Here is a 13160-nt window from a genome sequence, read left to right as displayed (position 1 = left end):
CGCTGGATTCACCGCGGCTTCGCCAGCGAAGCAACACAGGCAGCAACGGAGAAAACAGTGACAGACTGAGGGACATCCTTGTTGCCACAGCAACTAGCCGAAACATGATTTCCGGTTGGTGGAGTGACATTTCAAAATAAACTTACATGAACGCGTTATGGTCCAAGATGTGTTCCCACATAAAGAATCTGTTACATTGCTGGCTTCATGCTTGGTCATGGGTTTCTTGTGCACAACAAGCCAGCGAAACTGTTGTGAATAGATGAGGCAAAGTTTGTGTGAGTCTTGATATCTGGTAGCTAATGCAAAATGTCACAGGGTTCACAACAGAAAATGGCATCTGTCATCAGTGCTGTTTGTGTATATAACATGGCTTTGTTCCATCAAAGATATGGTTGTGGATTTCATGAAAATTTATCTTAAAATCGTCTTAAAATTGTCACATTGTGCCATACATAAAAGAGATTTATGGCCGTTTTCCCCACAATGTATACACAGAAAATTGCCAGAATATTTACAAGTTAAATATGGGGTAAGGTCATCACAACTACAATGATATCATTATAAAAATAAGCACATACACCACATAAGTAATTATCTATACATTTACAAAATGTAAGTACAAATTGATGTCCACTTTATAATGAATCATTACAACAAACTAATAGACTATTCCTATCCTATCTGTAGCCAGTGTCTTCATTCTTACTCTCACTTTTACAATCATTCATGATTGCCCAATTTGTTTGCAGTCAGTGTCATTTGATACTATTGACAATGATACTATGCTCATTGTTGACGAGCCCAGAAGGTGGGAATCTAAAATTGTACATATATGGTTAGGTGGTGATGCCTCTTGTCTTTTGCCTCTTTAACTTATTTACTCAATTTTATATTGTTTTGCTTTACTATTGTCTTACCATTTCTCCATATTGTAATATCTACAGCTATTTCTATCAACTCTGTATGTATGACCTATTCTGTTTGTCCTGGAAGAGGAATCCCTCCACTGTTGCTCTTTCCCCAGTTTTCTCCATTACTTCGCTCTTGTTTCTCCTTGTTTCTCCTTCAAGGGCCTTTTGGCAACGTTGTGGTATTAATACAAATTATTAAAAAAGCATGTGATTGAGCATGTGAGTTATGGGAATAAAACTACTGACAAATAAAAAACTCTGTCTCTCTTTGTGTTTTGTCATCAGCCCTTTTAATTTGTGGCGTATGTGCCGTTAGATCAATTTTTCAAAACCTTATGGCAAAATCGTTGACTCTCCACTGAAATGCTTGACATTTAATTCATGTTTGCATATTTGTGTTTCCAAATCAGCTGCAAATGTTGCTTCACATGGTGAGCTTTTATAATGAAAACCCTCAGCCGGAAGTCGTTTTTGATGTCTGCTGCTAGCTTGAGTGTGGACACAAAAAACTGCGAAATCAAGGAGAGGGACAGCGCCCAGAATAACTGTAAACCTCTGCTAACTGCGTGGAGCATCGCGTTGGAAATGAGACTCCGTTCATATTCTCCGGTTTGTCGGACATTAAAACAGAGGTAGGGGGCTGCTGGTTTTTTCGCCAAGGTCACAACAAGAAGCCCGTTATTTTTTTCTCTACATGGGCATGAGTCCGTCCGACGTGAAGTTGCTTTCCTGTGATGTCGAAATGATATCCGCCAGCTGGCTGTGATTGACTTAATTCCCCCGTCTTTCCCTGCTGTGTTTGGTGCTACTTATGAGTTGGTGGACCGACACTTTCAGGGAAGAGGGCGTTGGGGGTCCTGGTGTGGACGGGAGTGGACTTTTTTTGTGGCCTGTGATGGGGTCCGGGGGCTGGGGTGGGATATGTGCGGAATACCAAATCTGGCACGACACCGTTTCTCAAATATTGCCGTTGGGACTCCATCCTTTGGTATTACTCGAAGTAAAGAGCAGGGCTGTGATGTGTGAGTGTGTTTATCCGACTCAGTGGCCTGCTGCCGCCGGGTTAGGCTAATCCAGTAATCTGGAATAGAGGTGGTTGCATTTTATTGTAACACCATTACCCCTCATCCTCCTCCTCTTCCTCCTCAAACACACACTTGGACCCACATTGTATGGATGAACACTGGCCTAATGGGGCGTGAGCTACATAGTTTAGCACTAATGCTCCCTGATCTGATCAAATCTTACGTGCTGAAATAATCAATCGACTAGTGGATTAATTGGTCGACAGGAAATTGATCACTTCCAGAAACAATTATGATTAATCTCTAAACTTCACACGCATGACTTTCTGTTCCCCATTCTGTATTGAACACTGGGCTTTTGGCAATTGATCTGATTAAACACCGTTTTAAGGATCATTTTAACTACTTTTGCCTGTGGTACATGGTGATGTCCAGCTGATTTGTCTTTGAACAGTTTTAGTCAATTAATCGATTAGACCATCAGAAAAAAATAAACTGATTTGATAATTGACTAATGGTGTAGGTCATTCATCATTACCGTTGTAGTTATCTTTCTCTATTCTGTTAATCTATTGAGATGGACATTTTTAAAACTTTTTTTACAACAATTTATAGATTAAACAAACAATTGATTAATAATAAAATCAGCTTGAAATGAAAGCAATCATTAGTTACAGCCATATTCAGTTTACATAGTAAATTATTGATTAATTTGTCAAAATGAATAAATGATTCTGAGATTGTTGCAGGCCCAAACTGCTGCCTGAACAAGGCTATATGTGCTTGTGCATGCAGTGAGTGCACCAAAGGCTTTTTTTTTACACAAAACTCCAGTCTTGTGAGGTGATTGGAAACAGTGTCCTCTTTGTTCACTCTGCTCTGAGGAGAGGATTAATCCAGCTAATGATCTCTAATGTAAGGAAAGGGATAAAAGCACATCTGACAGAGAGAGAGAGGAAACTGGCCACTCATGATTATCAATAAGACTGAAATCTGCTGTGTGGGCTTCAGGTGTAGCTATTTATGGGAGGGTGGGAGTGCGTAAGATGCGGGTCTCCCTCTTTGCATGTGTGTTTCATCATGATGACTTTGCACTTTCATAGCCGTGTCGTCCTCGGGTTGCAGGTCCGAGTCCTGCACATGTTCCTCGGCCATGTTTGGCAGAAGGTGGCTGGTGTTGTTTTTATCCGTAAAGGCTCTCTGGTATGGCACCTTTTTTCTTCGCCATGTCCTAACCCTGACCAACTCCAGTTAATCCCCCCCCAGTTTGCAGCTCAGATTAGCGGTTTAACTGGACCCTCGGCCGGGTGCACCCCGAGCCCACGTCCTCACTGTGTGGCAGAACAACAAAGAAAGACAGCAGGGTGTATACAGCTTATTCTCATGTCAGCAGTGTTGTTCCTAATAAGGCTTTGATCATATAAAACCATAATCTGTGGGTTTCCATCTCAGCGACTCCGACAGGTGGAACATTTGATCCCTTCTGTTATAATAAGATCAATTTCTCTCCTGCTTTTGAGTTGAGTGTAAGACAATGGAGAGCAGATGTCACCTCTGTCCTGTGTTGGCTCATTCACAGATCCCATGTGTTAATATGGGTTTGGCTCCTGCTTGACAGATTTAGTGTGGTTTAAGTCTATAATCTCTTTTGTGACTAGATTAGCTCAGGCACGACCCTCTCTTCCTATAGTTTCCCCTGACTGTGGCACTAATCACGTTTAATAGCTTAGCTCCGAGTAGAAAAAAGGGTCAATTTTTTACTCACGCACTCGCACACAGTGGAGGCATGGTTTTATATTCTTGGGCCAAACTTCTGTGTAGAATTTCCTGTGTAGAGTCAGCCATGAGACTTCCTGTGCTCTGGTGTTGGATGTGAAGGGGGGTGGAGAAGTAGGGAAGGAAGGGGAAGAGAGGCAAAAGCAGACTGTACTCCCTACTGTTGTCAGTGGTGGCCACTGTGGCTGCTGCATGCGTGCCGCTCATCGCCTCAGACTTTCAACAAAACAATGTGGCCAGACCGAGGAAGTGAAACAGTGGTTTCTATCCTCTTTTTTTCTCCCCCCCCCCCCCCCCCAATTTTTCCTCCAGCGACTTCTGTAATTATCAGAATCCTTCATAATCACAAAGTAACATCCTGTCAGGTACAGTGAGGTATGAGGTGAACATTTTTGTCTCTAATGTCTCCTTTTTGTGTAATTACAGGACATGTCCTTCGGTTTGTTAGAAGCACAGTGCTACTCTCAACTCTCCAAGCATGCTACAGTAGTGACAATCTCTCTCTACTCAGCAGGTGAGCAGAAGTCTTTCTGTCTCGCTCTCTGTCCTGCCAGTTTCCTTGATGCCCGTTTTGAATGTAACTGAAATAATCAGGAAGGCCTTATCAGAAATTATCCTATGTTTTATCTCTCTCTCTCTGCCTCAGCACTGTTTGATCCAAGAGAAACGTGCCTTGTAAGGAAGCAGGATGTTCACAGGCTCCACTAAACTGCCACCCACTAAAACCCCCCAGCCTGAACGGCTGGATGAAGTGTACGCTGCCTTACGCAGAGGCTTACAGTGAGTAAACACATCTCAGGCACTGTTCGCATTGATTCCAGTGGACGGCTGCCAGGTGGAATATCACTGAATACGCAGGATACGGCTGCTTCTTTTGAGTCTTAAAGCGAAGAAGTAACGGTGATGGATTTTTGTTGTCAGGTCGTACCTGCAGGTCCACCAGCTGGAGCTGGACAGTCTGGGTCAGCAGATCAGAGAAAACAAGAGGAACGGTCGTCTGGTGAGAGCTCACATAGTCAAACCAGTCACACCAGTCTCACCAGTATTGACTTTTATTCAGCACCAGGCTGGCTGCTGTTGTCTCCAGTCCTCAATCAGGATGTTAATTCAACACTTAGTGATGCTAAATGTTTTTATTCTTGTTGTTTTCTTTGCAGGGGTCTTTGTATGAGCAGGATAAGGTGAGTTTCATTCACACCTGTTGTATACAGACGTGAGTGCAGGATATTAAAACTGTATAACGATGGGAGAGAGGAGATTTTCTGCATCAGTTTGTCGACTTTAATTAATTTCTTCTTTTTTTGTAGCAAGTGAAAGCCATAGAGAGGTTTATGCGTCGCTTGGAATTCCACCTCAGCAAGGTGTGTATGTGAACAAGGAGTTGATAAAATAAATGATAAATAAATAGTTTTATATTTTAAAGCTGCACTAATCAAAATTTTGCAGAGGACTATGTGTAATGTGAAAGATGTCATTCGTAGTGATAAACCCAGAGGGAATTATCACCTGACTCTGCTGAGCTTTTTAGCATTTTTCAGCTCATTGTTTTGGTTCTTACTGCCCACAAACTTACGGTTTTGGTTCACTCTCACAAAATGTGTTTCCAGCTGCAGCAGGCAGCTGTTTATAGGTACAAAAAGCTACCTAAAATCCCACTGTGCTCTACCTGCTCAGCAACAAGCGGCAGACAGACACAGTTAGCTTGTGAACATAGTGGAGCATTTAGCAGCCAGATATTTCCCTCAGGAGTTGGTGAAGACCAAAGGCAGAGCTAAAAGGAGAGTATCTATTGGACTTAAACTCGTTAGATAGAAACAGGACACCAAATTCATTTTAATGTTGCTTTATGTGTAAATAGGCAACTGTGTGCTAAAAATAAAACAACTAAATTCATGATAATATTCGTTTTCATTCTCTCTTCAGGTGAGAATTTAACATTTAACATCTGTTGGTTGAAACCTGTGTAATATTTGCATCTCCAGGTTGAGGAGCTGTACGATGCTTATTGTATACAGCGGCGACTGCGTGATGGTGCAAGTAAGATGGTGGCGGCCTTTAACTCTGCCACTGGCAGCAAGGAGGCCAGAGAGAGCCTGAGTGAAGCCAACAAGGGCTACAGGGAATGTACAGAGGCAAGTGCCTGACCTGAGGTCAATGTGTTTGTTTGTTTCAGCTCGTACACTGGGTGTGGTCCTTTATTTTTTGCTAAAAATAGATATCAGCCTGTCTATCAGAATCAGAATCAGAAATACTTTATTGATCCCCGGGGGGAAATTACAAAACAGACAGGAGTGACTGTAACAGGCTGCATACACTGTCGGCGCATGCGCACTACTACTCCATATATTCTAATGTTATCATAAATCTGTATTAAATTATTCAAATCCTTCCCTCTATCTGTCTGCAGCACATGTGCTCCCTCGAGAGTGAATTAGAAAGCCAGATGGGAGAATTTCATGTCAAGATGAAGGGTGAGTCACTTTCTACTCATATGACTTCCTATTTTCTCCTCTCTGTATTTGTCCAGTTCTCATTTTTCTTGTCTATTTTGGATGTTTCAGGCCTTGCTGGCTTTGCACGGCTGTGTGCTGGTGACCAGTATGAGGTAAGAAACACGAATACAAGCACGTAGACGCAGATATTGATGGAGTCTCTGCATCACATCAGCTGTTTTTGGCCCCATTAGGTCCTAATGCGTTATGGTCGGCAACGTTGGAGGCTACGAGGCCGCGTGGAAGTCAGCAACAAGCAGATCTGGGACAGTGAAGAGTACATCTTCCTGCCGCTCGTCACAGAGCTGCTGTCAATCAAGGTAATGAAATCAGCTTTTAAAGGACAAGGCTAGTGGTACTCCTAATGTCTGACATACAATGTCTGACTTCTTTTTTTTTTTGTTAATTGTGTTTTTATTGAGCAAATGAACCAAAACGACTAAAAACAACATGAAGACCTTTCAAACATGAAAGAAAAAATATATACATGCATACATAGACAATGGGAGACGGAGGATAACACTGGAATGTGTTTCTTTTCATCCATTTTGTTTTCAACAAATAAGTAATAAGATAAGTAATTATCTCCATTACATAATATTGTACACCAGGTCAATCCCTTCGTCAACACTTAGTATTTTTTTCTTTCAGCCATTTCTTAGTTAGGGATTTCTTATAAGCCATCATCTGACTTTCCTGACCTGTCTGTGGCACTCAGCTCTGAGCTCGCTGGTAAATCTTTAAAAACAGGTCACAGAGGCAAAGTTTCATTTAAAAAATAATTTCCTAAAACAGTGGGGTGGTTTTTAGCTAAAGTGGCTGAAACAGCAGTAAATAGTGCTTTTGTTGCTGACTATTTTCAGCTGTGAATTAATATGAAGAAACATGTCTTCTAGTGCAACAGTGTGGCTTGTTAATGTGTTAATGGAGGAATACGCTCTATCAGGCTGCACAGGTAACACTTGTTAGTAAAATGCATTGTTAGTTTTGGTCTTTTTAAGGTATTTGTTCACAGTAAGAAAAATGTAACTTATCCTTTAACTAACTTACATAACATGCCAGCTTTAGCTAAGTGCCACCTTGGTCTCTGCCTGTCCTCATCTCTCTGAGGTTTGCTTATTTTGGTTGTCAAGGTGACGGAGCTGAAGAGCCTGGCCAATCACGTGGTGGTGGGCAGCGTGTCCTGCGAAATGCTGGACCTGTTCTGCCCTCTTCCCCAGACGCTCGCCGTGGATATCAACGACCTCGGGACGGTGAAGCTGAACTTGGAGGTCACCTGGAGGTACTTCAACCTGCAGCCCTTTTTATTTTTGAATTTCAAATTTTAACATGTTTATTCAGGTGTTTTACTCAGTTTTTCACTCTTTGTCCTGTTTTTATTTTTATTTTTCAGTCCGTTTGATAAGGATGACCAGACATCATCCACCAGTACAGTTTCCAAGCGACTGCTGTCCAATCAGAGCCCTCCTGACACGCCCTCAATGCGGGAGCAGGTGTTTTATGTGAGTCACATTTAAAGAGACATCGTAACAACATTTTCCACTAACAGTAACTCCATCACATCTGCTCTGTTATGCCACTAGTTTATCATTTGTATGAAGGGTTTCTCTTTATTTTGACTACATATATTAACTGTATATTTGCTATTTATCTCACTGATGGCTATTATTACTGTCATTTCACTGGCTTGTTCTATTTCAGCTGCTCCCCAACTGCTTTGTCTGTAGCGGTAGCACTGATGTGTGTGAGGACATTCACAGAGGAGTGTGTGTGAGGACATGTGGCAGTGGGAGTGCTGTGCCTCATGTGAGCAGAATGAATGATAGCAGTAGTGGGACGTGTGACAGCAGCAGCATGTATGAACGAAGCTGTGGTCCTTGTAGCTGTTTAATAGTGGTTGAGTAGAGCTCCAATATGTCCCTCCTCTTCCTCACCTCGCTGAAGAACGCGCCTCGTGTTGGGCCCAGACAGAGCCGCTCGCTGGTGGAGGCGTTCCACAATGTTGTGACGGACAGGACGGCGTTCTTACGTTGTGAATTCAGCTGCACAACACCCCGATTCACGTCTGTACAGTCGGTGTGTTGGGACGTAGTTGTAGCTGTAGTTTAGTTCATAGTGAAATATCGATAATATTTTATTAACCAAAAGTAATCAATGTAAGGCAGTGAGTCTGCAAATGTTTTGTAAACTGAATGAATTGTTGCAGTTAATTTCCAATCAAATCCAGGATCCTGATAGAAAAAGCCTGATTGTGTTTAATTTGAATCTAAGACAATCACAGGCATTTTGTCAGCTGCAGTATGGGTATATTGTCTTTAATTTTTATTTTTGATTGTTTATTCTAAAACAACAAACTTCTGACTTTTTTTTCCTGGGGCAGACAGTACTGTATATGTGGTCATTTGTCAATTAGTTGATAAATCAAAAAATCAAGATACTGACAAAAGTTAATAATCACTTAGTGTGTAAAATGTTATAAATAATGACTAATCTCAAGTTACCAGATCCCAAAATTATGTAATATCAAAGCCTGCATATTGTCGTCTGCACAGAAGCTACAAATGAATATATTCAGTTTGTATTGTGACGCAGTGAACAGTATCTGCATGTGTAAAGCTCCAAGCAGAAAATGTTTGCTGTGTTTAGTTGATAAGAAGAATATTACAGTAATTAATTACTGAAATTAGAATTGAGTTGCAGACAATAGATGGACGGGATGGATTTATCCAGTGGTTCTCAAAGTTTTTCTGTCATGCCATATATCCCACCTGTCAATCATCAACCATTTACAGTGTTCAGGAAATTAGCAACTAAATTAGCCTAAATGAACATTACTACATTAAAATAACATTATCAAGCTGAGGTGTTTTTAGACGTAAAAGACACACAGCTTCACCACTTCTCTGACAGTGAACCTGAGAGCATGATAGATTTTCTTGGTTGACGTGTTAGCTTGATGAGCCTCACCTGTTTTGATTTATTGTTCTTTTTACAAAAATCTGCACTATACATTTCATTTTGTTGTTTGAATAAATCCTGCTGAGCTGACAATTTATAGCCTTGCTAGCATGGAAGGACGGATTGGTCGGATTAATTTAACTTTAGTTCCACTATATTTTTAGCCTTGATGCCTCTATGACCCACAGTTTGAGGACCACTGGATTAATGTGTCTGTCAGTTGTATTCATCACATGCATATTGTTTTTTTCTGGATGTAATTTGATAACCAACATGTACACAAAACCTGTCATCATGTCCCGCTGTATGTCGACGCATAAGAGTGATGATTTAGTGTAATTAATTTTCTCTCTGTGTCTTGTTTCCTCTCTAGTCTCTGCTGAAGCGACAAGGAGAGATGGAGAACGGGACAGTCTGGTCCAACTCCTCTGAATCCTCCGATGACTCCTCCAGTCCGGCCTTGGGTCACCACGCTCAGAGGCTGACGGCCTCCAACATGCTGCAAACCACTCTCACCACTCAGCTGTCGTTCACGCCGCACAAGTCCAGCGCCTCGACGCCGTCGCTCTCCTCCAACCAAGAGGAGGACGAGACAGAAGCCGGCGAGGTTTTCTCTCAGACAGATGCGGTGCCCAACGGCCATCTGCAGACTTCCTGCTCTCACAGCCACATCGGCGAGAGTAGTCCAGACTGTACTGTGACTGACAGAGCGTCTGTCCAATCAGCTGACCTCTCTGAAACCTCAGCAGACCTGAGCTGCTCGTGCCCTGATGTTTCCTCTGTACCTCCTGTGTCGCTGATGGAGAGACCGGATTTGTCTGAATGTGGCGTCCAGCAGGTGTGTATATCTGCGGAGGAGGTAAAAGATGATGCTTCTGAGGGCTTGTCAGTACAGGCGGGACAGACTGAAGCAGAAACAGAGGACAGCACCACTGAAGCAGCAGAGGGTCTCCAGGCAGAAGCATCAGAGAAACACAGTCAGCCTCATGAGTCCATCCAGGAGTCCAAACAGCCAGAGGACGCTCCGACGGTGAGCTCCTGCACTCACTTTTGTGTTTGTGCAAAGTCTCATGTGTTGATAGTGATATTTTAACACCTGCATTTGTTTTTTCCATAGACTCCCTTTCCCACTTCTACTAGTTTCACTCAGGAAGTCGAGACAGCCCTTGAAAGTTTCGACTTTCTCAACTGCTCTGACCTCGATGAAGATGAGGAGGAAAAAGAAGACGAGCAACAACAGGAAGACGAGGGAGAAAAGAAGGAGAACGACGGGCAACATGACGAGAACCAAAACAAAATGGAGGAAGAGAAAGTGGAGGAAGAAGAAGATGAAGAGAAGTTTTACTCTGGAGGAAGGTCAGTGTCGTGGTCGTCTAGTTTTGTTTTTGAGTCAGAACTCGGACAAACTCATCGGTCATTGTAATAGTTATATAGTTAATAAGTATTTATTATTGCCTGCTCCCAGAGCCTTTTTTAGTATTTCATATAAACAAAACTCTATTTCCATTTCACATGGCTGATAAACTTTTTAGCTTCACAAAGTTTCCATTTCCCATCTTGTTGTAAATATGTTGCATTCACGTAATGTTGGCAGAGAACAGGAAAACCTCCCATCATTCTGACTTTTCACACATCATTCTACACTAACACTCTTGTCACACCACTGAAATAACCTTCATTAGCTACTTTCTTATTCGTAGTATTTGTAGTGATTTGTTAACGAGTGAAACTGTATAAACAAACTATGTATAGATCCTTTTTAAATGAGCTGAATTAACTATTACTGCTAAAACTGGATTTTATTTAGATGTAACTGCCAGTGATGGAGGCTTTGTGGCCATTTTGCCCGTGTGGTCTGTGGAAGATATCGTAGCTGATGGAAATTCCCAATATTTCCAACCCGGAATTAACTGACGTGAACGTTTTCTCCAAACACCTTGTGCTTCACTTACCCATTTCACTTTATTAATTTATTTATCAGGGACACCACACATTATACGGATATCCCATCATTTCCAAAGATACCAAATGTATCAGGCTGTATTTTGGGGAAATGTGTGTATAAAATGAGCTTCAATGAAGAGTTGGAACAAGCTAAAAAAGAATACATGATAAACTGTTTGTTAAGGAGTTTATATTTGACCCAGCTTGTATGTACTTCTTGTGTCATTTTTTGTGTAGTGATGAGGAGGAGGCAGACGGTCTAGACATCCTTATGGAGGCCCCAGAAGGATTTAGGAACTCAGATGAAGATCGTTTCTCTGAATCGCAGGTAATAAAAGTATCCGTTGGATTCTTTTTAAAGCAGTCATGTAAGTGTGTTCATTTTCATGTTAACCAAATGAAAGTTAAAAGGAAAACAAAACATTATTTTTAAAAAGGAGTCGAGCGTGGAGGATGTACAGGATTTGGCTCAGATGGAAATGCCTGAGGATGAGGAGGAGCACAGCGAGGAAAAGGGAGATGAACAACATGGTGAGAGGAGGCTGCAGTTGTTCATGTGACAGCAGAACTGTAGGCGTGAGAAGTTTGTTAATTTGCCCTGTTTTTAATCTTTCAGGAGAGGACACATCACATGGTCAGGAGGAGCGTCCCTCTACTCCCGGCCAATTGGCCACTACTGTGTTCTAATGACGCAGTGGAACCATAGCTAAACCATTTCTCCCACCCTGATCACCACCTCCCTCTTACTCTGCAGGATTGGAGGCCTTGAGGATGTTACACTTACTGCTCAGACAAACAAGCTCCTCCATTACGGCGGAGTTTGTGCACATATTTGCCTTGTTCTGACCAAGAACGATAAACCTCGAGGTTTCCGCACCTCAGTCATGACTGAAAGCCCCCCCACCCCCCTAAAAAAGTCCCTCCTAAGTCTTCATTCTTTCAACACACACTCCATCACGTTGCCTGGGTTAAAGTGGGACTACCACTTAGTTTACACTTTCATAAACTGTTCCTGTAATGTGAAAATTCAATGTCTAAAATGTAAACATTTCAGGAACAGCTAGAAGCGGCCTTGTTTTTGGCTTTATTACAGTGCATTTATGAAGTAATCAAATCATTTTGAAAGTTTTTAATAAGTTCAAGTTGATGGATTTCTTCAATCTACAGAGAAACATACAATCACTTAGAGTTACATTGCAAGGTTTTAAAAAATAGCATTATTTGTGGATATGAGAAACTATCGAGGTTCTGATTTTCAGTGTTAATTCAGTGTACAGCCCAGAGCTCTTTCACTGTTAGTGGGAGAGGAAAAGACTTCATGAGCATGTGATGTTTGTCTGAAGATTTTTTTTTATTGACGTGCTGTGGACATGAAGTCACTTCCAAACCAGGAATGTACCAACAGGAAAACCAACAGGATATTTTCATTTTAGGCATCAGAGACGGTTAATGAGAATTATTCAGAAATACACACGGAGTGCAGAAGTTGCATTGAACCTTCAAAGCAACACCAGGAGTACTACATAAGTAATATTACAAGTGAACATAAACACTTGAAGAATAGGAGTAAAACTCATCTTGGTCCAGTCTTTACAAACATGAAAACAACCTGCAGTGTAAAACTATATTTAAACCTGCATGTGTCGCTGCCTCACACTGCCAGCATGTCTGTATAAAAAGCTCAACTGATCAGTTTAAGTGTGTAAGCTAGGCTCCTGTGCAAGGAAGCCATCGGGTCTGTAGCTGTGTACAAAAGCTGCCTCACGGGGGCGCTATAGTCTTTCAGCATCATGCTTTATGTTGTTCTACAAAAGCCTCGACATTCAGAAAGTGCCTCATGAGACAGATGTAAGGTTTTAAATGCCACGACAGGAGAGATCAGGCAAAAGATAAGTGTTTATTTTCTGAATTACTTTAAGAGTGTGCACAATAAGAGATATTTACTGTTTCATATAAAGAATTGTATATGTCTTGAAATGTTCTAATGTTTATGTTCAGAAATGTTTAAACTTTATAAAGGTTTCTTTAAAATGAACACGTCTGTTGTGTTT

General features: G+C 41.6%; 1 protein-coding gene across 1 annotated transcript; it reads left to right on the top strand.

Moving 5' to 3' along the window:
- The first annotated feature begins 1440 nt into the window (after positions 1–1440).
- Positions 1441–13121, top strand: LOC139285591 (rho family-interacting cell polarization regulator 1-like). The gene is made up of 17 exons (XM_070906183.1): positions 1441–1546; positions 4142–4229; positions 4362–4495; positions 4637–4715; positions 4873–4896; positions 5023–5076; positions 5698–5847; positions 6123–6186; positions 6277–6320; positions 6402–6527; positions 7341–7489; positions 7601–7709; positions 9539–10195; positions 10283–10521; positions 11347–11437; positions 11547–11640; positions 11726–13121. Exons 3-17 carry the CDS (start codon positions 4404–4406, stop codon positions 11794–11796), a joined length of 2043 nt encoding a protein of 680 aa, XP_070762284.1. The 5' UTR covers positions 1441–1546; positions 4142–4229; positions 4362–4403; the 3' UTR covers positions 11797–13121.
- The last annotated feature ends 39 nt before the right edge of the window (positions 13122–13160 follow it).

The sequence above is a fragment of the Enoplosus armatus genome, chromosome 1, assembly GCF_043641665.1.
Source record: "Enoplosus armatus isolate fEnoArm2 chromosome 1, fEnoArm2.hap1, whole genome shotgun sequence".
Lineage (NCBI taxonomy): Eukaryota > Metazoa > Chordata > Actinopteri > Centrarchiformes > Enoplosidae > Enoplosus > Enoplosus armatus.
Note: the sequence above shows the minus strand (reverse complement) of the source record. Positions and strands in the feature narration are given on the sequence as shown.